Source organism: Lutjanus erythropterus, chromosome 12, assembly GCF_056507025.1.
Source record: "Lutjanus erythropterus isolate fLutEry1 chromosome 12, fLutEry1.hap2, whole genome shotgun sequence".
NCBI lineage: Eukaryota > Metazoa > Chordata > Actinopteri > Lutjaniformes > Lutjanidae > Lutjanus > Lutjanus erythropterus.
The window spans coordinates 15,021,952-15,037,485 of NC_139328.1; the positions used below are offsets into that span (position 1 = coordinate 15,021,952).

The window sequence follows — 15,534 nt, forward strand, 5'->3', positions numbered from 1 at the left end:
AAACATGGTATTTATTTAAAATGTGTTAAATAATATTAAAGTAGCCGCCTCACTGCAATTTGCACTGTATTATTCAGAATGAATCGCCATGTTTAAACACTCTAGGCCACATTTTTCATTTTTGCAGGACAAAATAATTATTCTAGATTTTTCGCGACCATAAAAACACTGTTACTTTACTCTCTGAACAATAATGATTCAATCTGGATTCCAACTTTCGTATAAAGCGATTTATTAGGTCAATATACTTTACAGTTTGTCCCTTGTTTGGTCATTATTTCCTTCACATCTTTTCTTTTTCTTTTTTTTTTCCACAAGTAGCTGTCAGAAGTGTTTCCTACAGCCGCCAAACAAAATGTAGCGTAAAAACTGTCTTTACATGCAAATGTGCTCAACAAATTGTACGAAACACAAAACAAAAAAAATTCAGGACATGCACATAACCAACAGAAGAACATTTTGGCCCTACATATAAATACTTAAAAAAATCTTTACAGTCTCATCTCATAGTGCCCATTTGTACCAGTTTTTACCCATTTATATTTACATATTCACAGAAGAATAAATAAAAATGACAGCATATTGCCAAATAATTGATCTTCTTGTCTGCTCAGTCTCACCTCAGACAAAATAATCGACTCCTCCTTTTTGTGCTTCATGCGTTCAACAAATCAGTGGAACATAGAGTCAATGTAAGTGTTTTTTCTTATTTATTATTAATATTTTTTTTTGATTTTTCATCGTGTTCATGGCCTGGTCCCTTGCTCTATTTGTTGGTGCTGACTCCTCACAGCAAACCTGTTGACGTGCACCGGGATGGGGACTACGATTTTGGGGTTTCTCACCGGTTCTCCTGACCGGTTGTTCACGTTGCCGGCTTTGATCCGTTTCCACTTGGCCCTGCGGTTCTGAAACCAGATCTTCACCTGCACCTCGCTCAGTTTCAGTGCGTGCGCGATCTGCGAGCGCTCAGTCAGAGAAAGGTACTTTTTACAGTGAAACTCCTTTTCCAGTTCCAGCAGCTGCTCGCTGGTGAAAGCTGTTCGTCTCCTCCGGCTCTTCCCCGCCGAGCCGCCCGTCGGCAGCGCCTCCTGCGAGCCCGTTTTCAGTTTGCTCTTCTGGGACAGGGAGCCGCAGTTGTTCCCGTCCGAGAAACTCTCGTTCTCGCTGTCCGCGGAGCTGTCCTCCCGGTCACTGCACACCGTGTCCGCGGATTTTAGGTCCAGCTTCTCGTCGTCTGAGCTGTACAGTTTTGTCTCACCTAAAAAAATGTCAAAAATGAAAGAAAAAAAAACACATCCACATTGAGTCTTTTTTTATTGTTTGATTATTTGGATCCCTGTTAGCTGTCACAAAGTAACAGCTACTTTTCCTGGGCTCAATATAATGAGTGTGCAAGCCAAAAAGGACAATAATGCAACGTCTCACAGCATTGGCCATCAATCATTGGCCTTTTTAGGTGACTGGTACAGATAATAACTAAAAAAAATGCTGAAAAACACTCAAAATGTTTTTTTTACACGTAAAAATGTGAACTGAACTAATATTTGGGCCTTTACAGCTGTAGTGTTTGTAAAATTCTGAGTTGTTCTGTGAATTTTTGGCACCTTAGAGCAAGTTCAGCTGATTTCATCTCAGCAAAATAATTCTGCTGACGTTTTTTAAAAATTATTATTAAAATGTGGCTTAACGTGCTCTCTAGTTTACTGTCACGATAATAAAACGAAGAACTATTCAGGAATATTTTTAATTACAACCTACAGACAGTTATTTAAAACTGAATCTGAAGTGACAGATTGTATAGCGTATATATCATCAGGTTGCATTCTCTAGAATTTAGACTATAATAAATATATCATTAATATTTCTGTTACTCTGCAACAGTAACCAAATTGTTGTACGATTCTTTTTACTTTTAATTTGAGTGCATCTTTAAGACTAATCACCCACATTTTGCACTTTAGTTTATTTTTACGCACAGTGGTCACTTTTTTACGCAACAGCATTTGAGTTACTGATTTGATAACACAGATGTTTTTTTTGTTTGTCTGTTGTTGTTTTTTAAACAAAGGAATGACAGTAATGAGTCCGAGCTTACCTGATATCGTTTGAAAAGTTTCCGAGAAGTTCATCAGCTCGGAGCTCTTGTCCCGGCTGTGCAGCTCCTCTGAATGCGGACTCTCCTGCCTCCTCGCTCCGGGGTCGGCTGCGCTCAAACGCGGGCCCGGGAGCTCTTGTGGCGGGTAGAAACTGTCCGGAGGATCCGAGAAGCTCGGCATGGTGGTGGTGAGCGCCACCATGGAGGGCACCCCCTGCCCCAAACTGGCACAGAACGTGTTCGTGAGGCGTCCGGCGAAAGAAGCCAAAGGCGCGAGTGGAGGTATACCGGACGATAAAGGCGAGTGGGATAAAGCTTGAGGAATCACCAGAGGTCTGTAGGGCATGAACATGGGGTAGCCCGTGTAGAGCAGGTGTCCCGGTCTGGGCTGAGGGGTCCCTATGAGAGAGTCGATTGAGAACGCCGTCCCCTGGCCGCCTGGTCTCTGCATGTTGCAGGCTTGGATTCGGTGGAAACTTGAAAGAAGCAGGTGTCCTCTCCTCTCCTTTCCTCCGCGACGCGTAAAACTTTCAGTGCAAAGACAGAGGAGTGAAGAGAAAGTAGATCCTCATCCCGGACTGGCTTCTTCTGCTCTCTACGTGTCAGTCAGTGAGTCGGGCGCTTTGTTGTGAGCCCCTCCGCTACCTTTTCCCTCTTATTTGTCACACACTGAGACATAAACACACGCTCCTTCTATCTATCTACCTCTCCTCCTCTCTGCAACTCCTCCCTCCGCCCCTCTCCGACCATGCACCGTGTGTGTGTGTGTGTGTGTGCGCAGAAAGGAGAGGAGCGCATTGGTTATCATCTGCAATACAAGAGGAATGAAAAGGGGGTGTTTCCCTGGGGGCTCATCCATCTTCCTCAAATTACGCTTCATTTCCTTATTCAGCCTCTGACTTTTTGGCCGTCTTGAGAGGCGGTAGTTTCCCAGTGGAGACCAAATAGACGGGTCGCACCCCCCCTCCATCCCCCCTCCTCCTCCTCTTTCTCTCCCCCCCCCCCCCTTTTTAAGCCAGGTTCACCATTGACTGCAGGACGGTGTGAGAGACTGCTCCAGCCCTTCCCCTTCTATAATCGTTGACCACACCAACCCAATCAGCTATTATTAATTTTGATTGATGATAAGTAATTACTCTGGATGCAAGGGGACAGCGTAAAACAACGGTGGCTTTTGTGGGGAATATTGGGGGGCCGATGGGCATCAGAGTCAGGAGGGAGGAGAGGCAGATGTTTCTCCGGCTCTCTGTCTCTATTCTGCGCGGATAAAAACAATGCAGGAAGAGGAGAAGTGCTGCAACAATTGTTCCCTGGAGAGAGATACTCTGCGCGAAATGATGTCTATGCGAGGTCAACTGCAGTGTGGACACGGTGGACGCAAGTAGTGTCGAAGGGGATATATTAAAAAACTAATAAATAAAAAACCTCAGCATTTTGTCAACTAAATCATACCTAAAAGTTGTTTAAAAAAAGATCCTGAAAGGAACTTTAATATTTTGTTGATTCTGTAGTTTTTCCACCCTTATAACTACAAAATACACTGTAAAAAAAAGTGTATTTTATTAACAGCTGCAGTAACATTTTAAATGAGTCTCGCTCAGCTCATGCGTTAGTGATGGCCATCTACTTTTGTGGATTATAACAACTTCAAATTACATCCTGTTTCCTTAACCTGCTGTTCTTTCAATAAAAGCACATCAGTTAGGTTTCTCTTAGGACTGTCCATCTGACATTGTGACATTCATGTCCTTTTCAGATGTTTCCTCCTGCAGTTGAGCCTAATGCAAGACAAAATTATATTTTGCAGTTTTTGCAGACAGAGTAATATATTTTGTTATAGATGTATGGTCCACCTGAACTGGATAATCTTTGTTCTTGTTGAGTTTTCATGAACTCACTGAACCAAACTAGCTATAGTTAAGACAGGCTAGCATTAAGTCACGCTAACGTTAGCAATTACACTAATTATATTTAATAAACTAAAATAATAAGGTTATTTTAACTAAGGTAAACTAAAAGTAAAAAAAAATATACTTTTTCTGAAACCATAGTATTAGGCTGTTTGGATAAAGCAAATAATTGAGTTGGAAAAACACAAATTTTTAAGCTGACTTGCCTTTAGTTTAAGCTGCATTAAGGATGTTTTGAAAGCAATCAGAATACACCTGAGTTAAAGCTATTGTGTCCATCTGACTTGTTCATTTGACTTTTTTTTAAAGCAAAAGTTTTGTGTCGTATCAACTGAAGTAATTTTTAAAAATTGGTCCAATAATTCTGTTTTTTCTCAAATATAACATTATGTAAAATAAAATCAGTTATTTTTAAACTGGTTTACATGTTACTCATCATAACTTTACCTGAGAAAATATAAACACAGACTAATTTCATCTGATTTTATGGAGAATCCAACAACTATATTGTAATAGCCAGTCTTCTTGCTCATGATTAATTTATGTAGGTCATACAGGGGCACCAGTTTTAAAGTGAGATGGTTTCATAACCAGATAAAAACTCCTTGTAGTATCTTTAATATAAATTAAATAACACATACATTTTGCTTTGTGTTTTCGGGAATTGTAATTCATCCCTGATCAAAAATGCATGTGCAGGAGAAGAAAAAAAAAGTCTCTTTTCTTTAAGCACTGCTTTAATCGCAGATCATTTCACCTTTTAAATGGCAATGGGAACTGATGATGATTAGCCCTATTGAGTCCTGGGTGCCCAGGCTCTCCAACTGGTCGTCTGATTGCATGAGGACATAAACATATCACCACCGACTCTGATTAGCAGTGGAGGGCCAGGCCAGGCTAATTCTTATAATTGCAAGTGACTTCAGTTCAGCAGCAGCAGCACCTCTCTTTGATCTATTGAGACCATTTGCTGAGCTCCTCTCCCCACCTTCCCTTTCTTTCTTATTTTTTTTCCTGATGTTACACAGCCTCATCTTCACACCTTTTTTTTTATTATTATTAAAGAATCTTCAGTAACAGTGCCCAAACCGAATTTACATTCATACGGAATATTTATTATTTTGATCTGTTTTATTTTTCTCGCCTTGTTTAAATCTTACACAAGATGACTGAAGTAGACAGTAAAAAGTGTCTCTTACAACCATTTAGGGCTGCAGCTAACAATTATTTTCATTGTCAATTAAACTGTATTATTTTCTCAAATAATCAATTAATCATTTGGGCTATAAATTGTCGGAAAAAGGTGAAAAATGTCAATCAGTGTTTCTCAAAGTCCTGGGTGACTTTCTAAAATGTCTTGTTTTGCCCACAAAGATATTCAGTTTACTGTCATAAAGAAGTGAAGACATCAGAAAATATTCACATAAGAAGCTGGAATCAGTCAATTGTGACTTTCTTTTCTTTATAAATTACTCAAACAAATTAATTGATTATCAAAATAGTTGGCGATCAGTTAAATAATCAATTAATTGATTAATCATTGCAACTCTGCGTCCTTTGATACATATCTTGTTGTAATGCATCACAACTTGTCAGCATACACTTCTTTGTAAAATGTTAATTTTTAAAATAATTTTTGTGTTGCTGCTTAGTCTTGATACTTATGATTATTATTATTTACATAGGAGGAAGGTATCTTCAAGAGTCTTTTTTGGCTTCCACCTTTCCTCCATCCATTTTATTATTCTTATTGTCTTTATACACATGCAAATAAACTAGACTAAAAACTAATATTTTAATCACCACAAGAGGTGATTAAAATCTTGATACTGTGTTTTTTTTTTCATTGGATGTCAAACTGATAAAAGAAAAAATAGTCTGCAGATAATTATCATTTGGCTAAATGTAACTTTAATGATTCCTCCAAATTAACTTTTTTTTCTGGCAGGTGTTACTTACTGAACTCTTGTCTGTTGTCTTTTTCTCATTTCACCATCGTGTCAAAGCTGATCATTACATTATTAATCAGATGACCAGGTTAAACAAGAATAACCTGATCAGAATCTCTTGATAAAAGCACAAATTACAAAATGCATTTGACATGATTTAATGTAGCTGCGGCTTGTTTTTAATATTTAACTTTCTACTTACCCTTTTTAAATTTAAATTTTTGAAAATTGATTTAAAATGTATTTTCTGTCATTGATTTGATTTGATCTTTATTTGCTCACACATATACAAAAGATTCAACTTAAAATATACACAGACAGCATAAAATGCCATGCAGAGGTGCAAAGAAACCATCAGAGGGGCTCGATCAGGGCACCCTGTGTGCATGTTTTACATATGTGTACCATATGTTACACATTTTTGTACATGTATGTCTTTTTATCTGTATTCTGGTATAAATGTACAAGAACTGTATGTGCATATTTTGTATTTTACTGTAATTCTTTATTTTAAATATTTTGTCATGTTAGTTATCTCAGTTATCTCACTGTTTTATATCTAATATATATATTTTGCTAATGTTGCTTGTTAGTGCACAGCCCTTTGACACATGGTTTGTGATACTGGGCTATAATAAACTTTGACTTGACTCTCCGGTGCACATCTTAATCTGTGAAAAAGGTGGGGGGAAAAATCCTAAAAGGATGGAAAAGAAAGAGATATTTTCTAGTCAAAAATGTAAGAAAATAGGAAATAATAAAACAATAATGGCTAGACTGCAAGGCCATGGTGGGACATTTTATTTTATATCAAGCATTTTTTATATATATATAAAACACCTAATTACAGTCATATCAGTGGCAATAATTATTTATGCAAATATTTAATGGCAGTCATCAGTGTTCAACACATCATCACTGTGCACAACATCAAACTAAAATGATTATTATGTACAAAAATATAAGCATCTGAGCACCTTTGTTAGCAAGTGCAGAAGTAAAAAACAGAACGTGATCATAAAATAAATAAAATATAAAACATATAAGTGCATACCTGCCATTAAACCTCATCAACTCTAGTCTGTAGCTCCCTCTTGTGGTGGAACATCAAAAAAAGTGACAAGCATCTGCTTCTTCCTCCTGAAAAGCTTACAAAAAGTGTATTTAAATATATGAAATATACTGGTGTACAGTGGCACAGCTGAATTATGATCTTGACTGTTATTATATTCTGAATAGTCGTTCCTTTCTCACATATAGCAGCACTCAGTCTCCATCAGGACTCACACTTTACTCTCAATGGATGTAGCCTCTGTACTCCAGGAGCAGGTAGTTCTTGATGAAGGTGGGCAGGGCGAGTTTAGGGACCACCTTGTGCACGCGGCCCGCCAGGAAGCACCTGAGGTTGCAGCGTGCCAGGTGCTGCAGGGAGCGAGGAGTCATTGCCAAGGAGAAGATGGACTCGTAGAACTCTTTGTGCTCCTGATGTGATTAAAAACACAGATGAACATGAGATAATTTGGTGAAGCACTGCTATTATTTGTCTCTCTTAACAGTAAATCATAGCAGTACTTTGAAATTAATAAGCGAAAATAATTACTGAGCGTTCAGTAAGCTTTTTATCTATTGTTGCAGCTCTAGTCGTTATTTATTATTTGCAAATATCAAATATCAACCACTACAGCTATAAGCATCCTCTATGCAAAATCAAAGACATTTCTTTCTCTCTTCATTGTTTTTGCACCTTGGATTAATTCATTATGTTTATGTAAATTAAGTTTGTATTTAAAGGCTGTATCGCAGAGTTTCTTCACCCCTTGAAATTATGTGGTGGGTCACCTCAGGTGGTTTAAGAGCTGTTAAACTATAAAAGTTCATTTAATCAGCATTGATTTTAGAGCCTTTATGGTCTTTGAGCTTTCCAGATAATGTGCCCAAAACATGGACGTTTTGGCCGCAAAAATACCATAAAGAAATTACAAAAGAGAAAACTGATAAACTATGTAAAGACATAAATTGTTGGTACAACATAAACACCATAAAATCTATAAACATTTGTGTTAAAACACCCACACTGGCTGAATTCTACTCATGAATTCATTATTCAGCGAGCTTGCCTTGAACACCTCCGGTGTCACGGACTCAACCCAGGTGTCTGTGACTTTGAGGTGACTGTAGGCGTTCAGGAGAACCTCAATGGTGCGTGGAGACTCAGAGCAGTGCTTCAAAACCTAAAACAACACAGAGCAAAGCAATAGGATTCATATAATCATCATTTAAGTTCATGAGCGAGCTTGTGACTCCATAGAACTGAAGAAATAAAGTAATTAAACACTTGTGAAATGAACAGATTGGTCTTCCCTCCAGGGGTTTAACTGGAAATTATGCAATTAGTGCTAATTAATCTCCTATTAACACTTGCCTAATTAGGAACCAGGCATTTTGTCTAGTGCACGTGGGTTCACTGATAGTTGTAGTCTGTTTCCCGCAGAGAATGCAACACTTCATGTTGTGTCATGAAATGGGAATGATTTGAATGTGAAGTTGTGAAGTCTAGAATATTGCACAGTTTAGTGTTTCAAGACTCTTTTTTTTTTCAAGGTGTTACATGTGCAGCTCTTGCTAATTATGTCAAATGAGCCGCCTTGATGAATAATTGGTTCACACCACAAATACAATATACTACTACAAACCAATCTGGAATGCTTTATCCCCTACGAAACGCATGTGCTTATATTTAATCCTTAAGACTCGGTTGCACCAACAAAGATTAATTTAAGATTAATCCCAAACTGAGTTTAGCAAAACTATGTTTAAAATGAGTAAATCCAGATTTAAATGCTGTGTTGCGGAAGAAAGAAAGAAAGAAAGAAAGAAAGAAAGAAAGAAAGAAAGAAAGAAAAATACATGTGAGTGTTGTCAGAACCTAGTAAATATAAAAAAGGGTGTGGAATAACCATCTTGGCTGCTCTCTCCTCCGTAAAGTAACATTAGGCCTACATTATTTGCAAGCTAGGTATAAAGCCTAGTTAACCTACTCATGATGGCTCAACAAAGAAGCTCTAATTTCTCCTCCTATGAGAAAATCTTGTTGGCTGAATTAACGGAGCAATATGGCTGAAGTGAAAGAAAGAAGAGACGCATTATAGAACTCAACTGAGCTGAGTCTGTCTTTCTACAAGGAACTTGATTATGTTCCTCAATCCATCTCAAGAAACCAGCCAATAGACCACATTTTAAAGTTAAAAGTTTTGGTGCAACAGAATTATATTGAATCTACGCTTAGACTGGCTAGTTCTATAAAGCTATCAATCCCTGCCAGCAGTTGGATTCTCTGCAAAATCAGATTAAACAAGCCTGTGTTTACATTTTCTCAGACAAAGTTTCAGTGTGCAATACATTATCCCATTAAAAAGAAACAGAAAGACATTTTAATCTAGATAATTTTATATTTTGTGGTTATTACAGCAGAAACACTACTGCTACTTTCCACAGGGGCCTCCAAAATCAACAAAATATAAAAGGTTCTCATAGTGGCTTTAAAGAGAAGTTTAAAATAAATCTTTTTTAATTATAGGCTAGTTTAAAACTTTGATGCAACATAATAGAAGTTAAAGAGTTTAGAAATGAATCATTACTGTATCCAGTCAGAGTATTTTTTTGATGACATGTATATTTTGATTTCTTACCATAGGCAGAGCTCCAGGCCACACCCGAATAGAGCCATGGTTTAGCAGAGCGCGGACAATCCTCTCAGGCTGATGGGGAACCTTGTAGCACACCACCTTCAGGATGTTGTGCATGGGAGCCTCGCCACCGTAGTCCATGTTGTTAACGCAGGCACCGTGAGCCAGCAGCAGATCCACTATGTCTGGATTTGCATTCTTACAGGCCAGATGCAGAGGACTGCGTTTGTCCTGGTCCATACTGTGGACATCGGCCCCTGCCCCCAGCAGCTTTTGGCAAACCTTGAAATAAGGCTGAAGGTCCTGCACCTCCTGCCGCTGGGAACAAGCAGCGTTCAGGGGTGTGAGACCCTCATAGTTCTGTTTGTCCACGGCAGCTCCGTAGCGCAGGTAGAGCTCAGTGTGGTCTGAAAGGCCATTCCTGGCTGCCACATGTAAGGGAGTGTCCTCTTCATCGGCTGTGCGACCATTGATTGCTGCACCGTACTGAAGGAGATACTTGGCACATCTGCAGGTAGAAATACAGAACTTTGTTTTAATGTGACATGATGTAATATAACTTTTTTTAATATAACAATTCACAGTCCTATCACATGAGCTCTATCAGCACCACGCTCCATGTTCCAAAGGTGCTCATTTAAATTTATATTAAACCGGATAAAAGTGCATGTTATTCTAATAATTTTTTTATAAGCCAGTGATCCTGAATGTGTGAATGTTTTGGCTGGGTCTCTTTTTGCCAGTGGGTTTCTATTACAACCACTTTGTATTATAACCGGCACTTTAAGCTGTCCATTAGCTTCTCTGCTTGCCTGGTAGTTTTCATGCACTCTCATTCTCAACAGGAGCTGGTTGTGTTAAAGTGGGACTATGTAACTCTTGAAAGAAACCGCATAATCTCCCTCTTACAAAAGTTGAATTCATTAGCAATAAATGCACCCTTTCTCATTTCAATCCACTTAGAGGTTTTGCAGCTGGTCTTACTTGGTTTGGTATGATCATACACAATAAGCAGACGGAGCTGCTGAGTCTAAAAAGTGAAGCCGTTAAACCTGCATGCTTTCTAATGGCCAGTAGGGGGCGGCTCAGCTGGTTGCAAAACAAACTTAACAGTTTCTCAATAAGTTTATGGTCTCAATAGTTAGTTTATCATCTTCTCCTGTACAGCAGGATGTCCATTTTGTAAACAATGGTCCCATTTAAAGAAAAATAGACGATAAAGCAGGATGTGATTTATAGCTTATAGTGGCTGATTGACAAGTCATTTTTGAGTCCCTCCACTAAAAGGCTCACAAAACTCAGATCAAAATTGTACACTAGATAATAGTGAACATGGGTCAAGATACTACTTCTGGCAACTGTGGAAGTGCCTCCTGAGGTACATGTACCTTTGGTTGAGAATCACTGCATTAGATGAAGCACTGGCAAACACTTTCTGCTTTTGTTCTGTGTTAGTAACTCTTGGGATAACGATCACTAGTTTTATTCTACTCACTCCTGGGATTACACTTTTGAAGTTTTGTTCTGCTTTACTCACTCGAGGGATTCAGGGGTTGTACAAACATGCAAAGGCATAAGACCATCCTCAGAGACAGCATTGGCGTTGGCACCATGACTCAGCAGCAGTTTGGCGCACTCTGCCTGGCAGCTATCACAGGCCTCGTGCAGGGCGGTGGTGCCCCCAGGTGCCAGGTCTACATTGGCTCCACGCTGCAGCAGCAGTCTCAGGCAGTCAGCGAAGCCTCGGCCAGCTGTGATGTGAAGCGGCGTGGTCAGCTCCTGCTCGTAAGTCAGTGACCACAGTCCTGCCAACAGGGGGGACAGTTAGGCATAATGTCAACTTTGAGCTCAACAGGTATGTTAGATATAAGTATTCCATGTTTTTCTACACTATACTAAGTTTTCTTATCTTTTATGCAAAGTCTCAAAGTTTGAGAATGTAAGAATCATAAGTTCACAAAAATGGTAAGTGAAAAATAAAAATGTTAAAATAAGAACCATTATTCATTCCCATTTCTTTTTTTTTTTTTGTCAAAGCCACAGGAGGCCACTGGAGAGGGGCAAAAGAGCCGCATGCTGCTCTAGAGTTGCAGGTTGTTGACCTGTGACATATTTATATAAACTTAATGAGGAGACAGTATGACCAGTCCACACTTCTCAATTTGAATACTGATAATTATTTAGAAATCTACATATTTTGAAAATCTGAAATTCTTAATAATCTACACTTGATGTTGTCTATCCATAGGTCAGAGCATGTCCCAGTTAAATGTGTGGCTCTTCAGAAGGTTGATGTTTTGGCATACACCCCCAGTTAATTTCTCACATGTATAACAAACCAAATTTCATGAAAATCGGTTCAGAATTGAGTGAGTAACAGTTGATTTTGAAGTGAAGTCCGCATCTCTCAATGCGTATTGTTTACAAGCAGATCTTGACCTCCCCAACTTGGCAACTATGTAGACACATAGTGGCAACACACACCAGCAGCCAATGAGGTACAGTAAAGATGGCGGTGAAGATAACACAGTGCCTAACTTACATAGATCATAACGAATCAGGTATAAGATTAATCTGCAGATGCTCCAGTTTAAGATGAAAATAAATATTTCTATGAATGTCAGTTTTTGAGCCACACAAAGGGCAAAATATGGCCTGCAACAGACTAGGTAAGCCTTGTTTTTAGCCTAGCAAATACTGATGACTTGCAGCCCCGACCAGCTGGTTAAGAGGAGTGAGGAGTCAGGAGTCAGCATAAAGCAGGCAAGAAAATATGTTTTTCAAGACGAGGTCCTTTAGCACACAGTCATAACTTTGCACAGAAAATATTTGGCCAGTGGGTCCAGTAGTATGTGAGATTAGCTGCAGACTGTAGATAACCTGATAAATGACCCTTGTACCCTGAAGAAAAGTAAGACCATGAGTTTTTAACTGTCTGTAGTTTTTTAAAAAACAAAACAAAACAGAAAAGTTCTGATCAACCTACTGAGGCCTCTGTAGTTAAATCTGAAGTTCTTCCATTCTTCTATGTTGCTGGTGTCATAAATGGCATCAATAAGGTAGTCGTACTCGTCGTCGTCCACAATGCTGAGAATCATCAGCTCATCACCCACAAGCAGAGAGTTCCAGAACTGCAGGACACAACCCGAGGCTTTGGCCGTGGCGATCACATCAGTGCGGTACGTCTTTTGTTTGCGCCACTTAATCTTGGGTGCCACATAAGCCATACTCAAGCCAGAGCTAGCTAGAACTAGATCTAACTAAAAGTTCAATTACGGTGGTTTCTCCTGAAGGAAATAAGCACTTATGTGGGTTGTTTGTGCAGACAGGGCTATTTCAGGGTGGTGTTATGTGATATTTTGGTTGACCTGGTCAACTTTGCCAGTACTGTGGGGGGCAGTGAATGGTGTGTTACATGTCACCTGCCCAGTGATTCAGCTAATCCACTGAACTCAATGCTCTGTTGCATTAAAGAAACTTTCAAGAAACACATTTTTCTGACAAATAAAATGATTTTGGTAGCATCCAGTATTGCATGGGCCCATTATTAGTGCTATGTTTTCAAAGAAAATTGAAAAACTTGCAGTCTGCAACAGTGATTTCCAAGGACTGAACAAGCTAAAACTGACTCAAAATGTTAGTTTTCCTGTAGAAAACTGCTTTGTCTTCAGTGAGAGGCCACAGTTCAAACCAGTCTGATTGTGTGGTGGACATCTGATGGTTTCTATAAATACTGCCTTGTGTTCTGTTTCTATAAATGCTGCATGGCTGTGTTTTTACTGACTCAGGGTGACATGTACCAGTTACATGTTGCTTGTAAATGCATGCTAAAATCATTAGGATTTCTTCAGGTTTCAACAGGTTTCTTTTTTATGACCTTTTTAAGACTATTGCGAAAGCAGTTTAAGACCTACTTTAAGTCCTAACTGGCAAAAGAAATACACAGTTTGCGTTGGTTATTTGTTCAATATTGATTCCATTTTGCAGTTGTTACAGCCTGATCAATACATTTTTCTTGCCAAAACACATTTTAAAGCATGTCAGAAGTTTATTCCAGCATTAAGTAAGTCATGTTAAAGCTACTACAGTGAGATTTAATTGGTTATGAAAGGGTCTCAGTTTAATACTGTTGCCTCTGTATGACCTACATAATCAAACTAGACCATCAGCGAGAAGACCGGCTATTTCTTTATAGTTATTCTTAATATCTGCCAACAAGTCAGATTCACATTGAAATCAAATGAAACAAGCCTGTGTTTATATTTTCCCAGCCAAACTTACAGTGTGTAGTATGGTAGCAAGTTAAAGGAGGAGATGTGTCTTTAGAAAATGATTATTTCTGATGTTATATTTTGTGGTCATTACGGTGGAAACACAACTGCTTTTCTCCACAGAGGCCTCAAAAATCAACAAGCTCCTTGTGGAAGCTTTAATTTCATCATTCAATCAAGACCTGTTCAAATTACATTTAAAAAACGTTAAGGCCAAAAATTCAGATGATTGGATTTTAAATTTCTTATGACTTTAAGGACCTGCCGAAACCGTGGTCATTTTAAGCAGTTATTTGAAGCAACACAACAACATAAGTAATGTTTGCCACTTCAGGTAAAATAAAAAAATACTTACAAAATTATTTTTTATTGCTAATCTTCAGGAAATACAATGAAGCTACTTAGCTGTGCCAAATCATGTGAATTCCTAAATTAATTCCTAATGAAAACAGATGTCTCCTACCTTCCCCTGTGGCGACCCAGCGCATTTCCCCTCCTTGTGGCTCGATGATGAGGGTCGCTGTGGCTCCTCTGGGGAAGAGGCGCTGCATGGCCTCCAGGTCACCTGTATACAGGGCGTTGTGGACAACCACATCTTGGCAGACGGGTGCCGGCAGGACAGTGCTGGACCTCAGCGGTGCCCTGTCCCTGGCCTCCTTCTTCAGCATGTAGCTGCTGAGCTGATGGGAGGCCAGCTGCCTCCTGTACTTGTCTCTCTCCAGCATGTCCTCATCAAGTTGAAGAGAGCGTAAGGCCGTGGGTGTGAAGACAAAGCTGCCTCGCGACATGCTGAATGGCCTGCCTCTCACAGAGAAAAGTGGTTGCGTGAGATCTGTATGATTAAGTGAGGGAGTGTGTCTAAAAGGGCCTGTCTCTGTGTCTCTGTTGTTGTGTCCCTCTCTCTGGCTAATGTCCACTATGTGCCTGCCGGCTGTTCACAGGGTTGGTTCACAGAGTTGTTTTGATATTCGGTATGAGACCCTCCCTGCAGTGTGACAAGTAATGCTATTTTTATGTCTCACATGCGGCCACTCGAGCCTCTCCTGTTTGCCTTCAGCAAACTTACAGCCAAGTATCAGAGGCCACAAGTATCAAATGAGTTGAATCATGTTTTGTATCTTCAGTGCATGCTGGAACATGTTTTTTTAAACCACACAGTATCTTATTAGACTAAACTTTAACGAGACAGTTCACCCCCAAACCAAAAAAATATGTTGTTTCTTACCTGTAGCGCTATTTTTCCATCCAGATAATTTTCATGTGAGCTGACAACTTTCAGAGATACTGGCCGTAGAGGTGTCTGCCTTTTCTCCAACGTAGTGGAAGTAGATGGCACTCGGCTTGTGGTGCGTCAAAAAACTACATTTGAAAAACTCAAGAGCAGTGTTTCTTTCCAGAAGTCATGACCTTGTTACACAAGATAATCCACAGACCTTGTTGTGGGCAGTTTCATGAAGGAGCTACTTTTCTTTCTACCATACACCTGCCAATTGAATCATTGTACAGGAGGAAGCATGCAGACGAGAGGTTACAGAGCACATGAAAGAAGTTAGGCTTCAGGACTTTCTGCTTGAAAGGTTTATGACAGAAAGGCCCTAGGAAGTCACATATACATAATAT

General features: G+C 39.4%; 2 protein-coding genes across 3 annotated transcripts; both read right to left on the minus strand.

The window, feature by feature from the left end:
• Positions 1–215: 215 nt before the first annotated feature.
• Positions 216–3,046, minus strand: gbx1 (gastrulation brain homeobox 1). The gene is made up of 2 exons (XM_084733088.1): positions 2,099–3,046; positions 216–1,261 (listed from the first exon to the last, which is right to left on the minus strand). The coding sequence occupies exons 1-2, from the start codon at positions 2,547–2,549 to the stop codon at positions 747–749; spliced, it is 966 nt and encodes a 321-aa protein (XP_084589214.1). The 5' UTR covers positions 2,550–3,046; the 3' UTR covers positions 216–746.
• A 3,739-nt stretch (positions 3,047–6,785) lies between these two features.
• Positions 6,786–14,825, minus strand: asb10 (ankyrin repeat and SOCS box containing 10). 2 transcript variants are annotated; one of them, XM_084733197.1, is made up of 5 exons: positions 14,378–14,825; positions 11,181–11,448; positions 9,647–10,151; positions 8,075–8,188; positions 6,786–7,439 (listed from the first exon to the last, which is right to left on the minus strand). In XM_084733197.1, the coding sequence occupies exons 1-5, from the start codon at positions 14,700–14,702 to the stop codon at positions 7,254–7,256; spliced, it is 1,398 nt and encodes a 465-aa protein (XP_084589323.1). In that variant the 5' UTR covers positions 14,703–14,825; the 3' UTR covers positions 6,786–7,253. The 2 variants fall into 2 exon arrangements, with proteins under 2 accessions (XP_084589323.1, XP_084589322.1); XM_084733196.1 differs by lacking the exon at positions 14,378–14,825 and adding an exon at positions 12,630–13,873 and having other exon boundaries at positions 7,293–8,188.
• Positions 14,826–15,534: the final 709 nt, after the last annotated feature.

Bases quoted from the DNA above. Each gene is read 5' to 3' on its own strand.
- gbx1 (XM_084733088.1), bottom strand. From the start codon at position 2,549: ATGCAGAGACCAGGCGGCCAGGGGACGGCGTTCTCAATCGACTCTCTC. The intron at 1,262-2,098 runs GTAAGCTCGGAC...ACATTTTTTTAG, and splicing joins AACTTTTCAAACGATATCAG to GTGAGACAAAACTGTACAGC.
- asb10 (XM_084733197.1), bottom strand. From the start codon at position 14,702: ATGTCGCGAGGCAGCTTTGTCTTCACACCCACGGCCTTACGCTCTCTT. The intron at 8,189-9,646 runs GTAAGAAATCAA...GTGTTGTTTTAG, and splicing joins GGCCTGGAGCTCTGCCTATG to GTTTTGAAGCACTGCTCTGA. The intron at 7,440-8,074 runs GCAAGCTCGCTG...TAATCACATCAG, and splicing joins TGACACCGGAGGTGTTCAAG to GAGCACAAAGAGTTCTACGA.